The 23,073-nt window shown below is 27.4% G+C and overlaps 6 protein-coding genes and 1 long non-coding RNA gene across 10 annotated transcripts; 4 read left to right on the forward strand and 3 right to left on the reverse strand.

Annotated features, from left to right (window-relative positions):
* Positions 1-8: 8 nt before the first annotated feature.
* On the forward strand, positions 9-3,388 carry LOC113789526 (carbonic anhydrase 1-like). Of its 3 annotated transcripts, XM_075819512.1 has the most exons (6): positions 73-189; positions 260-527; positions 654-1,138; positions 1,321-1,442; positions 2,397-2,717; positions 2,810-3,388. In XM_075819512.1, the coding sequence occupies exons 3-6, from the start codon at positions 820-822 to the stop codon at positions 3,197-3,199; spliced, it is 1,152 nt and encodes a 383-aa protein (XP_075675627.1). In that variant the 5' UTR covers positions 73-189; positions 260-527; positions 654-819; the 3' UTR covers positions 3,200-3,388. The 3 variants fall into 3 exon arrangements, with proteins under 3 accessions (XP_075675626.1, XP_075675627.1, XP_075675625.1); XM_075819511.1 differs by having other exon boundaries at positions 9-193; positions 260-1,138; XM_075819510.1 differs by having other exon boundaries at positions 260-1,138.
* Positions 3,389-7,058: 3,670 nt separating this feature from the next.
* LOC113798548 (uncharacterized) lies at positions 7,059-8,339 on the reverse strand. Of its 2 annotated transcripts, XM_075819408.1 has the most exons (2): positions 8,138-8,338; positions 7,059-7,975 (listed from the first exon to the last, which is right to left on the reverse strand). In XM_075819408.1, the coding sequence occupies exons 1-2, from the start codon at positions 8,223-8,225 to the stop codon at positions 7,236-7,238; spliced, it is 828 nt and encodes a 275-aa protein (XP_075675523.1). In that variant the 5' UTR covers positions 8,226-8,338; the 3' UTR covers positions 7,059-7,235. The 2 variants fall into 2 exon arrangements, with proteins under 2 accessions (XP_075675523.1, XP_075675522.1); XM_075819407.1 differs by having other exon boundaries at positions 7,059-8,339.
* A 729-nt stretch (positions 8,340-9,068) lies between these two features.
* LOC142644854 (uncharacterized) lies at positions 9,069-9,579 on the forward strand. The gene is made up of 3 exons (XR_012846033.1): positions 9,069-9,193; positions 9,258-9,322; positions 9,547-9,579. It is a non-coding gene; the product is annotated as an uncharacterized LOC142644854 (long non-coding RNA).
* An 895-nt stretch (positions 9,580-10,474) lies between these two features.
* Positions 10,475-11,618, forward strand: agt (O-6-alkylguanine-DNA alkyltransferase). The gene has a single exon (XM_027349115.2). The coding sequence runs from the start codon at positions 10,549-10,551 to the stop codon at positions 11,116-11,118; it is 570 nt and encodes a 189-aa protein (XP_027204916.2). The 5' UTR covers positions 10,475-10,548; the 3' UTR covers positions 11,119-11,618.
* Positions 11,619-12,302: 684 nt separating this feature from the next.
* LOC113798621 (uncharacterized) lies at positions 12,303-17,183 on the forward strand. The gene is made up of 4 exons (XM_075819525.1): positions 12,303-12,556; positions 12,669-13,596; positions 15,388-16,743; positions 16,823-17,183. Exons 2-4 carry the CDS (start codon positions 13,154-13,156, stop codon positions 17,025-17,027), a joined length of 2,004 nt encoding a protein of 667 aa, XP_075675640.1. The 5' UTR covers positions 12,303-12,556; positions 12,669-13,153; the 3' UTR covers positions 17,028-17,183.
* LOC142644888 (uncharacterized) lies at positions 17,046-18,833 on the reverse strand. Its single transcript, XM_075819526.1, has 3 exons — positions 18,159-18,833; positions 17,395-18,086; positions 17,046-17,334 (listed from the first exon to the last, which is right to left on the reverse strand). The coding sequence occupies exons 1-3, from the start codon at positions 18,823-18,825 to the stop codon at positions 17,266-17,268; spliced, it is 1,428 nt and encodes a 475-aa protein (XP_075675641.1). The 5' UTR covers positions 18,826-18,833; the 3' UTR covers positions 17,046-17,265.
* Positions 18,834-19,333: 500 nt separating this feature from the next.
* LOC113798500 (uncharacterized) lies at positions 19,334-20,185 on the reverse strand. The gene is made up of 2 exons (XM_027349053.2): positions 19,501-20,185; positions 19,334-19,440 (listed from the first exon to the last, which is right to left on the reverse strand). The coding sequence occupies exons 1-2, from the start codon at positions 20,182-20,184 to the stop codon at positions 19,372-19,374; spliced, it is 753 nt and encodes a 250-aa protein (XP_027204854.2). The 5' UTR covers position 20,185; the 3' UTR covers positions 19,334-19,371.
* Between the last annotated feature and the right edge of the window lie 2,888 nt (positions 20,186-23,073).

The raw sequence follows: 23,073 nt of genomic DNA on the forward strand, positions 1-23,073 counted from the left end.
TTTGAATTTACGTAATGACTAAAATGAAGAATAAAAATTAATTAAAAATAATAATTAAAATTAATGTGTTTTTCGTTTTTTTTTCGTTTCGCTTAAACGATGTGAATGACATTTCAAGTAAAAAAAAAGAAAATTTTTCAAATAAAATAAAAATTTCAATCAATCACACCCCCATATATACTATATCAGGTAGGTAATATGTTGAACAAAACAAAAAAAAAAACAATCAATTGATAATTTTGATTTGAAATTAATATAGAATGGATAAACTTTTTCTTCTTTTTTTTTCACTACAATGACGTTGTACACAAACGATGACGACAAAATGATTGAAAAAAAAATGAATGATATAAAATGATCATTATTATTTTCTCGTTTTTAATCAATTTTATGACGACAATTTCAAAGATAATAATAATTTCCAAGTGAAATGAATCAATTACAACAAAAAAAAAAATTATTATTATCCAATTGGATTCAATGAAACGTAAAAAGCTTTGTGTGTTTTTTTTATTGTTATTAATTCGGTGAGCAATGATTTGGAATTTATTGCTTATTAAATGCGGTTTTGTTTTTCTTCTTCATTTTTTCTTTTTGGTTGGTTTCCCTCCATTCACCACTTATTTGCGAATTCTTCAATCGAATTTCTAAAGCAACCAAAGAAAAAAAGCGTTGCTCGAATCAAAACACAGACATTTTATTCTGCTCGATTTTCGCCAATTATTTCGATTCATTATCCAAGAATATGATGTGAATTTATTGTGTTTTATCTATGTTCTTCATTTACCAGAATATCAATGAAATTTAAATGATAATATAATGGGTGCAAATTGTACCAATATTGTCAATGCAAATAATAATATTGTTGATGATAATGATCAAAAAAAATTACGTAAAAAAAGACATAATAATGAACAACAACAACAATTATTATTATTAAATTCAGTTGATACTGGTCAAAGACAATCACCAATCGATATTGATACATCATTAGTTGAAATGAATTCAGAATTGAATGATTTAAAACGAACAAAATGTTTAAAAATTATTTATCCAAAATTAATGTCAAATTTAATTATACAGAATACTGGTTATGGTTGGAAATTAGATTTACCGGATATGGTTGCAGCTAAAACTGGTAAATATTTTTCATTATTTTGTTTTTTTTTTAGAAAATTCAGATTCAATTTTTCAAAGAATCTCCGAATTTTTTCAAAAATTGATTTATCTGAAATGATTATCATTAAAAATGACAGAATTTTTTCTCTTTTTTTTCCTCCGTTTTTACAAATGCATTTAAAAAAATTACACTAAAACAAGAATTGATTGGTGGTCCATTAAAAGGACATATTTATCGTATGTGGCAATTTCATTGTCATTGGGGACCAAATATTAATATTGGTTCTGAACATACTGTTAATAAACGTAGTTATTCAGCTGAAGTAAGTAAATTCTGATTAAATCAGCGGTCGGGGAACTTTTTTAGTCATTACCCAAAAATGTTTTTTTTGTAAGTTGATATTACCCCATGATGAAAAGCAAAAAAAAAAACGTCTCTTTTTAACATCTTTCATATTATAACCCCCATGATAATTTCGAAAAGAAAACAACTGAAAAATCCAAATTTACTAACCAAGTAATGATCACTAAAACATCCAATCGAATTTTATTCGTTGATCGATAAAATTTGTTAAACTTTGTTGGACTTGTTTCGTTTATGAATTTGAATTCGTTACTTAGTTAAAATTGTTTAGTAAATGAATTTGGATTTGTTAGTGACCATCGTTAGAAATAGCAAATTAAAAATATATAATTGTTATTCACAAAACTTTCATTTTTACCCCGAAAATTTCATTCATTACCCCATTTGGGGTAATTTACCCCGGTTCCCCGACCGCTGGATTAAATGAATTGGAAAAAAAATTAATTTATTATTATAGAATGTTTTATAATAATAATAACAACAACAACAACAACAAACTATAACCTAATCAATGAATATATCGAACTGTTGTTGTTGTTGTTGTTGTTGTTGTTATTCATGATGTTTATTCAATGATTCTAAACAAACAAAAACAAACATTCAATCATCTTTGATGATGATAATGATGGATGAATGCAATAAATTAGCAAACAAGCGAAAATGTGAAAATGAAAATGAGTTATAAATCTAAATAGTTAGATAAAAAACGAAAAAAAACAAGTTATTCATCAATAATAATTTGATTATCATCAAGTAGGTGTTCGAGAAAAAGCATATGATGAAGATTTGATGATGGTTTGTTTTTCTCACTTTTTCCTATGAAATTTTCGACAAAAATAAAACAATAACAAAAATCTTATTCTTTTCTTTTCACTATTTAATTGCATAACTACAATTGATTACCAAAAATTAGTTACATTTTGTACATTGGAATACATCATTATATAATGATCCAGAAATTGCATTAACAAAACCAAATGGTTTAGCTGTTGTTGCCGTATTTATCGATATTGGTTATCAATTGAATGATGGTTTAGAAAAAGTTCTTAAACAAATTGAAACTGTTAAATATAAAGGTGATAAACGTATGATTGATGAATCGATTGATATTGAAAAATTAATGCCAACAAATCGTTCATATTGGACATATAATGGTTCGCTAACAACACCACCATTATTTGAATCAGTTACATGGATCATTTATACAACACCGATTTATAGTCAACATGAACAGGTATTTTGTTTTTTTTTTTAATTTTTAAAATCTATTCAGAAATTGATAAAAATTTTAATGATAATCTTTTTTTAAAAAAAAATGAATTTTAGATTGCCAAATTTCGTAAATTATTCTATACAAGTGAAAATGAAACCAATTTTGGTGGACAGTTAATTGAAAATTATCGCCATACACAACCATTAAATGGACGTGTTGTTAAATTTTTTCGTGATACAAATTCATCATCATCATCTCAATCATCGTCAACAACTGATGGCATTTCCATACAAAATCCATCAACAATTCCAAGAAATAGAATGAATATTATTAATAATAATCAGTTCGTTTCAAGAAATATGATGAATTCAAATGAAATTCAATCATCATCATCAAGAACGATGATGACGATGATGATGAATAATAATCATAATCAAAATAATAGAATCATGCGTAATAATTATACAAGACGTCCAAATAATGGTCATCAATTTTTACGATAGCCAATAGAAAATTCTATCAAGATGAAAATTTTTCAATTAATAATTTTTCAAATTTTTTGTTTTTGTTAATGTATCCGTTGAAAAGTCTTTGTTGTTGTCGTTGTAATTTTAAATTGAAAAATTGATTTTTTCCGAATTCTTCAACCAAAAAGAAAAATAATAAATAAATGTTCTTTTCCTGTTCGGCATGAAAAACACTTGGAAAATTCGGTTTCTTTGGTTTTTTTAAATGCAACAAAACAGAAACTTTTCCTTAAAAAACAAAAATAAGTCGGGTGTGAGAGAGATTTAGTAAAGATGTTGAAAAAAAAATTCAAATCTTAATTTATGATTCAGGAAACAGTAAACAAAACTGTAACAAAAAAAAAAAAAAAAAAAAAAATTCTGTTTCGTTCAGTCATTCAGAATCTAGCTCAAAAGCTTTTTTTTCTCTCCTTTACCAATCAATCATCAATTTGGAATATAATAATAATACAGTGTTTTATATAGAAAATAAAAATGTTGAATTAAAGTTCATAAATGTTTTTGAAATAAGATAATAGATTAAACTATTAGTATTTATCAACATTTACAAAAAAAGAAACTTTTTTTTTCTAAATTCTCACCATATATTACCTCATTTACAAGTCATGTTTGTTTGTAATGGGTAAATGGCAACAACAACCACAAAAAAAATGAAGAGATTCAACAAGAATTTCCGTTATTCATTTTTCATCATTTTCAACAAACATAATTTTGTAATGTCAAATATGTAAACGCGTTACCAAAATAATAATCATCATTTTGATTGGTTTTTCGAAGAAAAAAAAATTGCATTATCCTATCGGAAAAACATGAAATTTTAATGTTTATTTTACTCACTCTTTCTGGTTTCAAAATACAACCAACAATGTTTATTGCAAAATTGAAATCGATATTCTTTCATTCTTTCATCAATATAAGTCTTGAAATATATTTTCGAATTGTTAAATTCTTTTATATCATATAGGTTATATATCAACTAAATATTCCTGGTTAGTCATCACCAATCAATCAGCAATTTATATTTTATAAGGAAAAATCCATTTCATCATCAACATTATATGGATGGCCTTTGACATAAATTGCTGTTATGTGTGTGTGAATGAGGTGAAAAAAAATTTCTCAATAAAAACATTGATTGAGAAGAAAGAAAACGAAATTCATCATTGAATTCAGAATCATCATCATGGAAAAAAAAATTTTTTCAATGGAATAAATTAAATGGAAAAAAAAAGACAAAACAAATATTTAATTGAAAGAATCAGAAAATGCTGATTAATGGCAAATTTGTATACATGAAACGGGTGATTTCTTTCTTTCTTTCTTTCTTTCATTTTTTTTCTCTAAGAAAATGAAATTTGATTACGAAAGAGAACAGAAGAAGAAACCGTTTTGTTTCTTATATTGAAATTGATTCGATTTTTCCAAATTGATTATATGATTTTATTTTCTTTTCATTTTTGTTGCACTTCTAAATGCATCTACAGGCCATAGTGAATAAAGGAATTTAATGGATCTTTTTTTTGCTGTTCCTGTTTCATATCGTGATTGTGTAATTTCATTGCATTACATTTTTAAATTTTAAATGGAACAAAAATGTAATATTTTTGGTGTGTATTGAGCACCATCTTGTGGCGTAACTTTGCTTTTATTTTGTTTGTTTTTTTTTTGAAATAAAATCAAAAATTTTTTCATTTTTTTATTCAATCAATCAATCAATCAAATCATGGTAAGCCCAATCAAAATAAAAAAATTTATGCTTTCATCGATTCACTATGTCCAACAGGAATTCCGGTAATATGAGAATTATCCATAACTGGTACACCGCTGCCTACAATGATTGGTGAATTTTGAATTGTTTTTTGTTGATGTGGATAATGTGGCTGTTGTGGATATTGTGGTTTTTGTGGATAATGTGGCTGCTGTGGATAATGTGGTTGTTGTGGATATTGTGGCTGTTGTGGATAATGTGGTTGTTGATTTGGATGATGGCTAATGGCAGTTCCGGGTAAAACACGGTTCGGTTGTTGTGGCAGTTGTTGTTGTTGTTGTTCGTAAATTAAATGTGATTGAAACATACGTTCCAATTCATCTTGCATGTAAACATATCGAATTCCACATGGTGAATCATCTGTATGAATAGCTGTCCAATATTTACTTACACCATCCCATGGTGGTATAGCTGAATTTAATGGTGTTGAATATTTTAATAGGCCACGATATTGAAGCCATGGTACAACAATGTTTTCCATTTCCCAAAGAAAACTACGTGGTTGATAACCAGATGGTGGTTGAGTATTACAAACAACTGGTGGTTGATATGATGGTTGGATTGATGATCTACCAGCAACAATATTAACTGTATCCATTTTTTTGGTCATTGATGGAACATTAACTGGAACGGAAGAAACGGCAACATTTTTTACATCGGTAACATTAGGAACAATTTCACTTATAGACATATTAGATCCATCAAATGATCGACCAACAAGAAATATTGTTGGTTTTCCATAGAAATATCTTGATGATGATCCATAACCAGTATCCGATACAGATGATGGAATGACTGCAGTTGGATAATATTTTGGATTATGAATATAATTACCACTGTAAGATACGGGTACCATATAACCCGAACCAGTATGTCCACCGGCCTGTGAATACATTTTTGGCATTGAATAATATTGATTATCCGATATTACTGGTGTTGGTTGTGGTTTCATTGAATAATAATATCGACCATCAGCTTGTTGATATGATGATGATGATGATGGAACAATTTTATGGACCGAATCAACCATTGCATTCGATGAATACAATTTTGGTTTTTGTTGTTGTTGTTGAACATTATATCCTTGTTGTTGTTGATGATGATGATCACCATTAACAGCCACTAAAAATGTGGCCAAAATAATTATAAATTTCATAATGAAATAGAAAAAAAATGAAAAATTTTTCCAGAAAAAATTCTTGATAAAAACAACAAACAAACAAAATTCAATTGGATTGTGTTGGCCATCGTGCTTTTTATGTGAATTTTCTCTCCCATTATCATCGTCATCATCATCATTATTGACAAGAAAAACAACAACAACGATTATAATGACAAGAATAAGTTATGGTTAGCAACAAATATCAAGATATTTGATCGATATTGAACTGAAGCAACAAAAAAAAACTTGAATTTCTCTACCACAATGTTATCAATAAAAAAATCGTATTAAATCTAAATAGCTTAACAACAGGACAGCAGAAATTTATTCGAATCAAATGATTCTATAATGTAAACAAGGTCCTCTTCGAAAAAAAATTAATTTTTTTCAAGGCAAAACAAAACTTGAATCATTAAATTCACACAGACACAAATCAGAAAAAAACCCACCGAACATTAAAAATCTGGATCGGCGGCTAGTTGTTGATGACATCATCATCATTATATAATCAGATCAAAATCACTGTACTTGTTTGCGAAAACAACAACATCGTCAATAAATTAATGATCATTATTTTGAATGAAAAGGTTTCTTTCTATCATTCTCTTTTATCTATGATATTAATCTTAAGTAACATTAATCTGAATTTTCGATTCTTTTGATTTTTTTATTTCCAAGAATCTTTGAGAATTTGATTCTTATCAAATACAGGTTGCCAGGTGGTTGTGCGTATGTGTTTGTAAAAAACCTTGATCAACATTGACAACATTGTCTTACATTGTATTACATAAACATTTGACCTTGATATTATTATTTCATTGATAATTATCAATGAATTTTTTGTTGAATTTTTATTTTCTACATCAATTTTTTTTTTTGTTGAAAAAATTCAACTCAAAAACAACTTTCGAATTCAAAATTTTATTTATTTCCAATTCATATTGTTTCAACGCACAAATAAAATTTTAAATGAATAAAATCTTTCAATTATTGCATGAAATAGATAAATGGGATAAAAAGTAACACAAAAAAAAGAAAAAAGAAATTCAACAAAAAAAACTGGCAGTTTTTTGATTAATTTTTTAGTAACCCCAAGAATTACCATGACCATAAGACATTGGTGAATAGCTAGAACCTAATGATTTTGATGAATAACCATGGCCATAAGACATTGGTGAGTAGCCATAACCAGATGACATTCCTGAAGAGCCATGACCATAAGACATTGGTGAATAGCTAGAGCCCAATGACTTTGATGAATAACCATGGCCATAAGACATTGGTGAGTAGCCATAACCAGAGGACATTCCTGAATAACCGTGGCCGTAAGACATCGGTGAATAGCTAGAACCTAATGATTTTGATGAATAACCATGGCCATAAGACATTGGTGAGTAGCCATAACCAGATGACATTCCTGAAGAGCCATGACCATAAGACATTGGTGAATAGCTAGAACCAAATGACTTTGATGAATAACCACGGCCATAACCTGATGACATTCTTGAAGAGCCATAACCAGAAGACATTCCTGAATAACCGTGGCCGTAAGACATTGGTGAATAGCTAGAGCCTAATGACTTTGATGAATAACCATGGCCATAAGACATTGGTGAGTAGCCATAACCAGAGGACATTCCTGAAGAGCCATAACCAGATGACATTTTCGAAGAGCCATGACCATAAGACATCGGTGAATAGTTAGAGCCTAATGACTTTGATGAATAACCACGGCCATAACCTGATGACATTATTGAAGAGCCATAACCAGAAGACATTCCTGAATAACCGTGGCCGTAAGACATCGGTGAATAGTCAGAGCCTAATGACTTTGATGAATAACCGTGGCCATAAGGCATTGGTGAGTAGCCATAACCAGAGGACATTCCTGAATATCCGTGACCGTAAGACATTGGTGAATAGCCATAACCAGATGACATTTCTGAAGAGCCATGACCATAAGACATTGGCGAATAGCTAGAGCCAAATCCTTGAAATGATGATCCATAACCATGGCCGGTTACAGTTTTAATGGCAACAAAAGCAAATACGAAAGCGGTAATGAATTTCATTTTTTCAAATTTTTCAATTCAAAATCAATTGTTGATGTTTGGAAAAATAAACAGGCAGCATAAAAAAATGATGTAACGATTTTGATTTGTGATTCTGAAAATGTTTTGGAAAGATGTTTTTATATACTCCTTTAATAACAACCAACAACAACAACAAAAAAGAAAAACAAAGAAGAAAAACAAACCACGAATCAAATCAAATCAAATCAAATCCATCAATCCATCATCAAATTGATAACTTTGAAAAAAAACAAACACTGTCATATAAAAAAAACGTTAACGAACGAAAAAAATTGAGATTTTATCAAATCATTACGTCTCGAATAATTAAAAATTTTTTTTTAAATTCTATTCAACGAAAAATTCAAAATCATATTTAGAAAAATAAAATAATTTTCAAATTAAAATACAAAAATTTCAAATTGTAAATCACGATAAAGAAAGAACATTCTTCTTTTTTTTCTTTTGTGTTTTGTTTTGTTTTTTTGGAAAAAAAAACCAAAATTACAACCAAGATGACCTCGAGAAGCATAAAGTGATCTTAATAAATAAATAAAAAAATATCATTCGATGATTATTGTCAAATCAAATATCAGATATCTCGCGAGAATAAATCAAACAACAACAACAACAAAAAAATGTACAGGACATTTTCTAACTAATTTCATGGCCAAATTTTTGTTCTTCCAAATCATCATCATCATAGAATTCGCGTAATCTGATTCTATTCATATACAATGTATCATCACTTATAACGGAATTGGGAAATAGATTTCAGCAAAAAAAAGGCATTTTCCTTATGAAAACAATCATCATCACTCATTTATGGCTCAAAAGTTTTTTTTTGCAATATGAAACATGAAACTTTCAAAGAAATTTCAATGTTTCGATTTTGTTTATCAGAGATTTTCCTTCTTCTTCTTCTTTGAAAACAGAATTCAATCAAATAAATTGTATTCGGGTAATTTGTATGGAAAAAAATAAAATAATCTATATATTTAATTAATCAATATCTATTTATTTTTAATGTAGATTTTGTTTGGTAACAAAGAAAAACAAACTGAAAAAAACAATGAAAATCTTGTTAATTTAATCTTGTAAGTTAAATCACTTAGAATTGATTAAAATTCAAGTTAACATTGATGATTAATGGAATCGAAAAAAAAACAATTAACTAATTTATTGAAAATTTTTCTTTTGTTCGTTTGTTTGTTTTCTTTTGAATTTCATTTTGCTGAATTTTTAACATCTTTAATCAAATCATTGTTCTGTTGTCGGATTAATGTTTTTTTTTGATAACAATCATATTATTGCAACAAAGTTACCATTAATGTCTCAACACTAATTGGCATGCTTGAAATAACGGCATGGTATTATCGAGTACGCTTTTCTGATACTCAGAAACGTTATAGTACGATTGAAAAAGAAACTACTGCTATAATGTGTATATGTATATTCAAAATTGGCATCAATTCCTCATCGGTAAAAAATTCGTTTTGGAAACTGATCATAAACCATTGGTATGGTTGTAGTCCAAACGTAATTTGACGAATAAACTTGGTCGTATGGCATTAAAACTTCAAGAATACGATTTTGAAATTGAACATATCGAAGGTAGTAACAATGTTATTGCTGACGCATTGTCTCGAATATGCATGATTGAATCTTTCGATTGGCAATCTGAACAGGACGACGACAGTATTCTCCGTGACTGTCTCTCTTCAAATCCTTCATCAGATCAAAATTTCTGAGGATATAGTGAGCGAAATTTATTTGCTTACTGATGATTTACGAGAAATGCCAAGACTCGGCTGTTTGTTGGCTGAAAAAATATTTTTTCTATAATTGTCATTCTTATGCAAAATCGTTCAAATCGATTGCAAGTATTGAATTACTTTGTCCATCAATTTTTATAACGTCAATTATATGTGGAATTGATGAAAAATGTTCCATTTGGAAGATTTTCCACATATATTTCTCGATTATTAAGCTGTACTGATCAATATACCCGATATACGTTCACAACCGATACAAGAATAAATATTTTTTTATTAATCAAAACTTTTTTCACTTGTTAAAATAAAAATTATTCATTTTTTAATTGCATTTTTATCAATTGGTCTCTATTCATTTTCATTAAATTACAAAGAAATGAATTTCCAAAGTTGAATATCGAATGAATATTGAATATTTTTATTTTAAAATACACCATGCTGCCATCTGTTATCAGTGATAACAACAAAAAGACAAAGAATTTTAATCATCTGCATGAATCGTTAGATTCTTATTGTTTTGTCAAACAGTTTACGATCAAATAACGATAATGGATTGTAAAATGATCAGAATTAATTTATCAACACCGATATGTTTACTTGAAATTACATCATGTACAAATGGTTTACATAAAATTAAACGTATCGAACAATCTTTCAATCAAAAAATTTATCATTTAAATGATACAGAAAATATTGATAATAAATCATATCCCAAATCATTGATTCAAGCTTTTAATTGGTTTCGACAATATTTCGATAATAATTATGGCCAACCAGATTTGGATCTATATGATTTGATGAAAAATGACAAATTATTATGTCGAAAAATTCAACTAACTAATTTTAAACGTAAAACATATTTAGAATTATTGAAAAATATTCAATATGGACAATGTTCATCATATAGTGAACTATCAAAAATGGTAATCGATAATAATCATAGTGCTAGAGCCATTGGTACAGTGATGAAAAATAATCCATTAATAATAATGATACCATGTCATCGTATCATTAAAAAATCTGGAATAATTGGTAAATATGCTGGTGAAGAAGATCCAATGAAACGATGGTTAATTGAACATGAAAAAACAACAACAACAATAAAACTACGGAAATGATTTTGTTTGTTTTGTTTCACACACCCTATACTAATTACTTGCGAAATGAACAAAAAAAAAAATACAAGGTGTGCTTGTCTATTTGTCGATTTGTCTGTTGTTGGATTTACCGTTACTGTGATACAGAAACAGAAATCAAATCAAATCAAATCAACCAAACTAATGACAACAATAACTTACTAATGTTAATCAAATGTTAATGTTGACATGATTACAATTATCATCATTATATAATGTGTGATTATGTGTGATGATGAACAATTATCATCATAATCATAATCATTTTGTTTTCATCAGGAAATTGTTATCCCATTAATACATCACACACACACTCCCACACCGGTATATTCAATTTTCATTTAATTATGTTTTCTCCTTTACGTTGAAGATGACAACAACAACAAAACAAAAAAAAAAACATTTGATTTAAATTGTTCACATTTTGTTGTATTTGGTTGAATGAATGAATGAATGAATTAAATAAATAACATTTCCCATAAGCATATGTGTATTTTGCTTTCTTTTTTTTTTTTGCTGGTTTTATTTGAAAAAAAAATTTGTATACAAATTGGAACAATGTTTCCTGGATCGACAATATATTCAAGATCTCTATGATGATGAAAAAATTTTATTATAATAACCACCATTTACCATCATAATAATGGCCTAATTTCAACATTATAAAAAATGTGTTTTCTTGTTTTTTGTTTTTCGTTGTTTAAATTTTGATTTCAAATGATATTTTCTAATCATACTTGTTGATTGTGTTATTGATTTTTGGAATTTTCAATCATCGTTGGTTATGATTGGTGATAATTTTGGTTGATGTTTTTGGTTTTTTTACATTTATTTCTCTCTTTTTTAATTCTTTTGAAAAAAAAGAAAGAATAGATCAAGCAAGAGAGAGAGAGAGAGAGGCCATGCATGTCTATGGCATATGGTTTATCAAAGAGAAAATATTATCTATTCACAAATATGACAATGGATCAAATGGAGTGATAAAGAAAAAGAAAAGAAAAAATCATTTGAACCATTTTTGAATCATCATCAAGTGTCGATACAAGTGAAAAAAAGTGAAATTTAAATTTTCGTTTGCTGTTCTGATCTTCAAATTGATTTTTTTCAACAAAATTTTTTTTATGTTATCGTTTCAAGGACATCATAGATTCAGGTATGAAGAAATAGAAATTTTCTTTTGAAAAATAAATTCAAGTTAAGGTCATCAAAAGAGAAAGAAAAGAAAAACCCCTCATACAAATGTGAAAAAAGAAAAGAAAACCTGTTTCGAAATGAACAAAATTTTTCAACAAAAAAAAATTTTCAATTCAATCAATGACCCTCCATAATTCGACCTTATAACCTGTATCTTTCTCTCCTAGTCTCCCATTCTTCAGGTGTGCTTGTGTGTGAATCTAACAACGATATTGGTGGTATAATGGTGGGTAGTTTGGAATGTGATGGTCATCCAAAATGGTCATTTTCGATCATTTGAAATCAATCTATGTCCATCAACTTTTACCTTTTTCTGTTCTCTCCTACAAACAAAAAAGATTACAGGTGAAAATGAATGAATAAATTTTGTTGCTGATTTTTTCTTCTTGATTCTACGGCTGGACAAACAAAAAAGAAAGTAGCCATTCGGTCCACTACTCCTTATCAACTTCAACCGACAAAAAAAAAAAAAAAATTATCAACAACTCGAAAAACAACCCTCGGTGTATAATTGTTGATCAACAACAGAAGAAAAAAAACAAATCTCTTTTCAACTTTGTAATTGAAATCACACATATACAGGACAGGTTTCTGTGGTCTTTTCGTTTGAAAATCCCTGCAAACAACAACATTGTTGTTGTTGTTGTTTAGATTCGAAAAATTTGAAAACGCAAACAAAAAACCGTCAAAATTTTTAAATTTTAAATTTTTAGTTGTTCAAATCAATATATTCTACATGTGCATGTTGAAAAACCAAACATCAAACATCAAATTGTGATTTTTTTCCCTAAAAGAAAAACTTCATCAAGCAACCTGAAAAAGAATGGCAATAATTGATTTGGATCAATCATCATTCGATGATAATAATGATGATTTCATAATATCAACAACAACTGAAATATACGATACAATAACAACAACAACAACAACAACAATATTCGATACAACAACCATTATCAATGATATTGATAATGGTGAACAATCATTATCATTATTATTACCATCATTGATTAATAATAAATCAATAATAATCTCAAATAAAATCGAAGATGATGATCAACAACAATTAGAAAATAATAATAATTATTATTATTATAAAATAATTATAAATATTTGTAAAGAAATTCTTATGGATTTATCAAAAGAATTTGATTCATTTGCAATCGGTTTAATTATTATGTCCATTATAATTGTTATTGTCGGTATATTGGCAATCATTTATCAATGTCGTATGTGGAAAAAATCCAAATCACAATCAATGATTATGTAAGTAGTTTTAAAGTATGATGATGATGATTTAATTCCAAATTATCATTCTTTTTCATTCATTCAACAATTGACCGGAAGTTTTGTTTTCTTGATCCAAATCATTTCAACAAACAACAACAACAACAACAAAAAAGTCAAAAGATTTTGATATTCACACATCCAATTGTTGTTGTTGTTGTTGTTTGAAAAATAACCCAAAATCAAATCAAATTCTATAATTACAAATGTTTGTTTGTTTGTTGTTGTTGATTTTCTTTTCTTTCTGAAACATTTTTTTCCCGGTTTTTTTTTTTTGCTTCCCGATCAAAATTTACTCTATTATTATTAAGTGTAAATGGCTGTGTGATTTGGAAAATAAAATCAAATTGTTGTTGATTGAATGAGTGGGTGGCTTGAGTTTTCATCATCATCATCATCATCGATATTAAATTGGCCCAATTTCTGTTTTCTCATCATTTGATTTTTGTTTGTATTTGGTGTGTATGTTTGATTGAATTGTATAGTTTGCCATAGCATTTTTTTCCTTCTTTTTCATCAATAATTTATTTATTTATTTTTCATTGGAAATTGAATGAAATTTTTTTTTCATTCAAACAATAACGGAAATGCAATGGAAATGAAAAATCAAATCAAAATATTTAAAATTGATTCGATTCAAATTTTGTTTTTTCGTCTTCTTCTTCTTCTTCTTTTGGATAATTTTCAATTTGATAAAATTGCCCGGATAACAAAACAAAAAACGAAAATTGAAATAGTTCCGCTAGCGATTTAAATTGATTTTTGCTTGTTTCATTGGAAATTCTTTCTCCTAAAAAAAAATTCAACAATATTTAGATTAGATTCAGTTTTTTTTCTGGATTTCAAATCATCATTACCCGTATCATCATGATGATGAAATTGTGATTAGGTCAAGGATCTTTTCTTTTCTGTACGAATATTTTTAAAAATAGACTTTTTCTAAAACCGTTGTTGTTGTTGTTGTTGTTGTTGTGAAATGAAACCAAAGAGGTAAGGGAATAACATTAGTAATAACTTAGATCATGATGGGTTATATGATGATGCTTGTGATCTTGTTTGCTGCTGCTGGACATTCAACTTTTGAATGAAAAAAAGATGATGATAATGATGATGGTCGGGAGAAAAAGTTCCGCATTCTATAGACGAGAATTATGTAGCTCTTGTTTATAGCATTGTAAATTGTTTTTTTATAGTTAGTTTTTTAGCTCCCCTCCGAAAAAAAAGTTGCACATCTTACATGAAATTACATGATAAGTGGAGTGATACTTGACATTAATGATGATGATGATGAGAATGATATCTATTGTTTTTTTCTCTTGTTTCTTTTTTTTAAAAAAGTTGATGAAGTTCAATGTGGTATTTGTGGACATCTTTCAAGTGTGAATTGATTTTTTTTTCGGGATGAAAATTTATTATTCTGTCCCCATTCTTTGATTGACAAATTAATGTTGTTGTTGCGGGGAAGAGAAAGAGAAAACTTTCAACTTGATTATGATAGGAAAAAAATATGGAAATTTCATTTTTATTGAAATTCATACATTATCGATGATATAGAAAGAATCATTATCATTGTCATTGTTCGATTATTTTGACCGATCGATATTTTTGACATGATATACGAAACTTTTGTTCGTTCGTTACAATCGATAGTGAATTTCGATTGTTTTCCTTACATTCGATTAATCGATTTTTCTTCACTTGAATTCGATTCAAATGATGTAATATTTTATTTTGATCATCTTTTTTTTTTTGTTTTTGTTTTTGATATAGGAAAAATATCGATACAAATAGCTGGTTGGAATATAAATTGGATCGAACCAAATTAGCTAAATATGATGATAGTTTTCGATATACTCATTCAAATAATATGATTGCTGCTGTTGATGATTATGATGATTCACGATGTTCAACATTATCAACAACATTACCATTGCCACAACGATCATCATCATTATCAACAAATAATGATGAAATAAAAAATCAAAAAATTAATAATAACAAACATAAACTAATGATCAGATCCTGGTGTTGGAATAAATCATTATCCAAACATAAACAACAACCAAATTCATATCATCATCATCATCATCATCAAAATCATCTTCATTCATCATCACCAACATCAACAAACGGTCTATTTGATGAATATCATTCAAATGATTGCGTGATCAAATCATTCGGACAATCAAATGGTTATTATAATCAAAATAGAATGATGTTCTTTGCTACTGCAGATAATACTTTTCCGCATCCGTATCATCATCATCATCATCATCATCATCGTAGTAATTTCAAAGCATCTAAATTATTGTTGAACAATAATAACAATAATGATTATAACAATCATTATTTGGAACATCCATTCATGTATAAAAATATGATGGCCTCATCAAAAATGTTAACATCACCATCACCGCCATCATCATCATCACCTATTTATGTTGTTGATATTCCAAAGAAAATATCAAACAATCATGATAATGAAAAAAATAAAATGATAAATATTAAAAAGAAGAAAATTAATAAAAAAATCAAAAACCAAAAGAATAAAAAAACTAAATCATCATTTACATTATTTGGTAAAAAACGTTATTATCCAAATGATTCGAAAAAACAACAACAACAAACAGATTTACAGCCATTTTTTTCATCAACATTATCAACAACATCATCATCATCATTGACAGCTAAATGTAAGGAAAAGATAATTACGGAAAAGAAACATAATCATAATCGTTGTTCATCAATAATTGATGATCGTGATTATGAAGTACAAACAGTTGAAATGAATTTAACCGGATCGGATGATGATGATGATGATAATTATGATTGTATCGATGTTGATGAAAAACAACAAAAACGATTACATACAAATAAACAACAATCATTATCGCCACCATCACCTGTAGCCATTGTAATGGATAAACAAAAAACAATGGCAATGAATATTCGTCAACGACAACGACAGAATCCGAATCCAAATCATTTTATCAATAAATCAATGTCACAATTATATTTGATGAAAAATAATTTACAACAACTTAATGATCGAAATCATTCATCAACAACCGCAACAACCATATCAGCTAAAAATCCATTATACATGGAACATATAACAACAAATGAGTAAATTTTTTTTTTGCTAATTATTTCTGTTTCGGATAATTAATTTTGTAATATTTTTTTATTTTCTACCCCAATTTAGTGAAATGATTGATAATAATAATATGATATATGGTGGTGGTGACATACCAATATTTCGATCACAATCATATCATAATCTAACAACAAACATTGCTAACAATAAACGATTAATCAATGAAATCGATTATTATCCACGAAGATCATGTTGTACAACATTTCAAAAACCATTAACAGATATTGATCATCATCATCATCATTTAATATAATCATTATTTTTAACGGTGTATTTATAAAGTTTTACAATTTTTTTTTAAGTTCTTTCAATCGATTACATGTCTTTAAAATGAATGTATTTTTCATGTTTTCAATGAAAAAATGATTTTTTTTTCTTACCGTAAAAATAAAAAATTATTTGTTTAGGATTTGATCGATGACTTTTTATATAATGAAACTTTTCAAAAGTGACATTTACCATTTGTTTTCCATCACGTATATGATATCGATTTATTGAATAAAATTTTTCATATAAAAACTAGCTACCATAGTGAATATTGAAACATAAGCAATTGAAACCTAAATTGAAATGAATTTTAATTCGGATAGAAAATTAGAATAAAAATGAATAAAACAAACCTGAACAAGAGTAGAATAGGTAATAGCACCGATAACACCGAATGTAAAACAACATGGTTTACCATACATAAAACGGTTATAAAAATCGTCATATTGTAATTTCAATCGTATATTTCGTATATATGGAATAGTTTTCGGAATATGCGAACGAATTTGTATCATACACTTATGAACATGTGCTCCTGATGCTGATGGGAATATCGTAATTAATAAATGCATTACAGTAAAAAATAAATAAAGAATTTGTTCAATTGGACCAGGATGACCAAATATCAAAAAGCATACAAAACAAACATTGAATGGTATTCCAAGCATAATAAATTGAAATGATGCTCTACTCCATTTTTCACGATCTCCACGTATTATGTAACCACTAAGACGAATATGTTCAAAATAAATTGATCGTAATTGCAAAGAATTTTTATTTGAATAATTTTGCTTCAAACACAATTGTTGTGACAATAAACGAAATTTTTTACTTAGATCATTAAAATCACAACAATGATGTAATGATGCTGTAGTTGCCACGCATATGGTCAATAGTGATATTTGTAATAAGATCATTCCCGCTACAAATATTCCCAAAAACACATCAATTAATACGATAAACCATGCACGAAAACTTTGGACAACATTTTCATTGGTTTTGAATTCAATAACAAAGAATACATATAGGCAACACATTATAAATACTGTAAATGAAAATGAAAACAAACAAAATTCAAATTAATTATTGAAATTGAATCAAACATTAAAAAACTTACATGCAAACAAATGAAAAATAAAAAAAAATCCATTTTGTATGATAATGCACTGAACAAGATATACTCTTGTACGTACTGGTGTTTTATCAAATATTTTCATTGGATTTTTGATGAACATTTGTCGATCCAATCGAAAAAAATCAATTTCGATCCAAGAATCAAGCCATGCTTTTAGCCAACAATATCGACTAAATATAGACATCGGTATGATCAATCCATTAACAGTCATACGTTGTCGAAGATATATTTGCCGTCGAAGTTCGATTGAATCTTTAATGGCAATTGGATTTTTTAAACATTTACGATAATTTTCAAAATTGCGAACCATTAAATCGTAAATAGCTCGAAACACGAATGTTTGTTTATCACAAAGGTAGAATTCCCGTAAGCCGAGTAGGCATAGAATTGCCATCAAAGACAAAATGAATACAACAAATTCATTATAAATATTTCGATATACCCAGACAAAAAGCGCCAAATTATCAAATCGATATAATGGTAATATATCTGGCCATCTCAACATAATTATGATGGCAATGCAACGAAAATAATAACAAACTATCATAAAGAATTCAAATCTATACAACAAACGCAAACGATGATCATTTTCTTGTTCGATCAATTGCTTAATCTGGCCATAACTAAATTCACGAATATTTAAGAACATATTGTTTCAATGTTATCGATGTATGTCTCTATCATAAATGATGGAAAATGACAAAATTGGTAATGGTTACAAAAACTTTTCAATCAATTTCTTTCTTTTTTTTTAAATCATTAATTTTTCAACATAAGCTTGTAATGATATTAATTTAAAAAAAAAAATATTATTAATATAATATTTCTTGGAATTGAACATTGAACCTTTTGTCAATAAATTCCATTCGTATAGTTAAAAGTTTTAAAAGAATCGATTTTACTTTATTCATTTTTTTTCTGACAAACAAAAATAATTGTAAAAACATGAAAACTGAAAAAAACAACTATTTTATTATTATTTTTTTCATGTCAATTAAATAAAAAGTTTTCATGATCACACTATTAAAACGTTAAATCGCAATTTTCCAATCTACTTATATATTGCAAAATTTTGTAATCGTGCATGGACATATAATCATATTTTTTTCATTTCTTTCGTAATAAACTCTTGCTGATTTAATTTAATTAAAATCTTCAACACGTCCGCATCTTTGTCCATTATTTTGATATCGATTTAGCGAATAAAATTTTTCATATAAAAACTAGCTACCATAGTGAATAATGTCATATAAGCAATTGTAACCTAAATCGAAATGAAATTATATTCGGAAAAAAAATTAGAATAAAAATGAATAAAACAAACCTGAACAAGAGTAGAATAGGTAACAGCACCCATAAAACCGAATGTAAAACAACATGGTTTACCATACATAAGACGGTTGTAAAAATCGTCATATTGTAATTTCAATCGTATATTTCGTATATATGAAATAGTTTTTGGAATATACGAACGAATTTGTATTATCCACTTATGAACATGTGCTCTTGATGCTGATGGGAAAATCGTAATTAATAAATGCATTACAGTAAAAAATAAATAAAGAATTTGTTCAATTGGACCAGGATGACCAAATAACAAAAAGCATACAAAACAAACATTGAATGGTATTCCAATCATAATAAATTGAAATGATGCTCTACTCCATTTTTCACGATCTCCACGTATTATATAACCACTAAGACGAATATGTTCAAAATAAATTGATCGCAATTGCAAAGAATTTTTATTTGAATAATTTTGCTTCAAACACAATTGTTGTGACAATAAACGAAATTTTTTACTTAGATCATTAAAATCACAGCAATGATGTAATGATGCTGTAGTTGCCACGCTTATGGTCAATAGTGATATTTGTAATGCGATCATTCCCGCTACAAATATTCCCAAAAACATGTCAATTAATACGATAAACCATGCGCGAAAACTTTGGACAACATTTTCATTGGTTTTAAATTCAATAACAAAGAATACATATACGCAAAACATTAAAAATACTGTAAATGAAAGCAAAACAAAATTTAAATTGATTGTTGAAAATTGAATCAAACATTAAAAAACTTACATGCAATAAGGTGAAAAATAAAAAAAAATCCATTTTGTATGATAATGCACTGAACAAGATATACTCTTGTACGTACTGGTGTTTTATCAAATATTTTCATTGGATTTTTGATGAACATTTGTCGATCCAATCGAAAAAAATCAATTTCGATCCAAGAATCAAGCCATGCTTTTAGCCAACAATATCGACTAAATATAGACATCGGTATGATCGATCCATTAACAGTCATACGTTGTCGAAGATATATTTGCCGTCGAAGTTCGATTGAATCTTTAATGGCAATTGGATTTTTTAAACATTTACGATAATTGTCAATATTGCGAACCATTAAATCGTAAATAGCTCGAAACACGAATGTTTGTTTATCACAAAGGTAGAATTCCCGTAAGCCGAGTAGGCATAGAATTGCCATCAAAGACAAAATGAATACAACAAATTCATTATAAATATCACGATATACCCAGACAAAAAGCGCCAAATTATCAAATCGATATATTGGGAATATATCTGGCCATCTCAACATAATTATGATGGCAATGCAACGAAAATAATAACAAACTATCATAAAGAATTCAAATCTATACAACAAACGTAAACGATAATCATTTTCTTGTTCGATCAATTGCTTAATCTGGCCATAACTAAATTCACGAATATTTAAGAACATATTGTTTCAATGTTATCGATGTATGTCTCGATCATAAATGATGGTAAATGATGAAAACTTTTTAATTAATTTTTTATTCATTATTTTTTCATCGTAATAACATTAATTTTAAAGAATAATATCATTAATATTACATTCTCTGGAATATACATTGAACTTTTTATTGAATAAATGCCATTTGTATGGTTAGGTTTTAAAAGAATCGATTTGTCTCTTTATTTTCTTTATTATTTCTCTGTTTATTTTTTCCAATAAAAATAAAATGTAAATAAATTAAAATAGAAAAAACAACAACATTCTTTTTTGTAGTTTTTTTTATGCCAGTGCTTCCATGAAACGTATTGAAATTCTTGAAGAATTTATACCATTCATTAGTTTGTTCAATATTTTCATGGAAAAAAGACATTTTAAAATTTTTTTTTGTTGTTGTTCACTCAAATATTTTTTTAATTTTGTCACTTCAAATAAATTAAAATTTGAAGCGATCACTTTCTTAGCTGATATATTCATTATCGTTGAATCGCAATTTTCCAATCTACTTTTACATTGCCAAATTTTGTGGTCGTCCATAAACATTGTCATATTTTTCTTCATTTTTTTTCGGAATAAATTCTTGTTGATTTAATTTAATTAAAATCTTCAATGCGTCTGCATTTTTATCTATCGTCAATTTCCAATCGTCGGACTTAGCATTTTTCATAATACAATTTTTCTCAATTAATACAATTAATACAATCGATATCCAATATCGTATTGTTCGTAATTTCTGTTTATTTTTTTTTTTATTTTATTTTATTTTTGTTTAGTTTACTAATTTTGTAATATTTTTTATCTTCACCACAATTTATCGATTATTATCATGTTGTACTATATTTTAAAAACTATTAACAGATATTGATCATCATTTAATATAATCATCATTTTTAATTTATAAAGTTTTTACAATTTTTTTTTTTGTTCTATTAATCAATTACATGTCTAAAATGAATGTATTTTTCATGTTTTCAATAAAAAAAAAAATTGAAATAAAAATAATTTGTTTCGAATTGAATCGATAAGTTTCTATGTAATGAGGCTTTCCAAAGTGACATTGATCATTTGTTTTGATATCGATTTAACGATTGAAATTTTTCATATAAAAATTAGCTACCATAGTGAATAATGTCATATAAGCAATTGAAACCTAAATCGAAATGAAATTATATTCGGAAAAAAAATCAGAATAAATATGAATAGAACAAACCTGAACAAGAGTAGAATAGGTAATAGCACCGATAACACCGAATGTAAAACAACATGGTTTACCATACATAAGACGGTTATAAAAATCGTCATATTCTAATTTCAATCGTATATTTCGTATATATGGAATAGTTTTCGGAATATGCGAACGAATTTGTATCATACACTTATGAACATGAGCTGCTAATACTGATGGAAAAATCGTAATTAATAAATGCGTTACAGTAAAGAATAAATAAAGAATTTGTTCAATTGGACCAGGATGACCAAATATCAAAAAGCATACAAAACAAACATTGAATGGTATTCCAAGCATAATAAATTGAAATGATGCTCTACTCCATTTTTCACGATCTCCACGTATTATGTAACCACTAAGACGAATATGTTCAAAATAAATTGATCGTAATTGCAAAGAATTTTTATTTGAATAATTTTGTTTCAAACACAATTGTTGTGACAATAAACGAAATTTTTTACTTAGATCATTAAAATAACACCAATGATGTAATGATGCTGTAGTTGTCACGCTTATGGTCAATAGTGATATTTGTAATAAGATCATTCCCGCTACAAATATTCCCAAAAACATATCAATTAATACGATAAACCATGCGCGAAAACTTTGGACAACATTTTCATTGGTTTTGAATTCAATAACAAAGAATACATATAAACAACACATTATAAATACTGTAAATGAAAATGAAAACAGACAAAATTCAAATTAATTATTGAAATTGAATCAAACATTACAAAACTTACTTGCAAACAAATGAAGGATGAAACATAAACCATCTTGTATAATCATAAAAAGGACAAGATATACCCTTGTACGTAATGATGTTTTCGGATGCGATTTCATTGGATTTTTGATGAACAATTGACGATCAAATCGGAAGAA

Source organism: Dermatophagoides pteronyssinus, unplaced genomic scaffold, assembly GCF_027571235.1.
Source record: "Dermatophagoides pteronyssinus isolate colony J.1.1.1.1 unplaced genomic scaffold, Derpt_VIB-CSIC_2022.12 sq0004, whole genome shotgun sequence".
NCBI lineage: Eukaryota > Metazoa > Arthropoda > Arachnida > Sarcoptiformes > Pyroglyphidae > Dermatophagoides > Dermatophagoides pteronyssinus.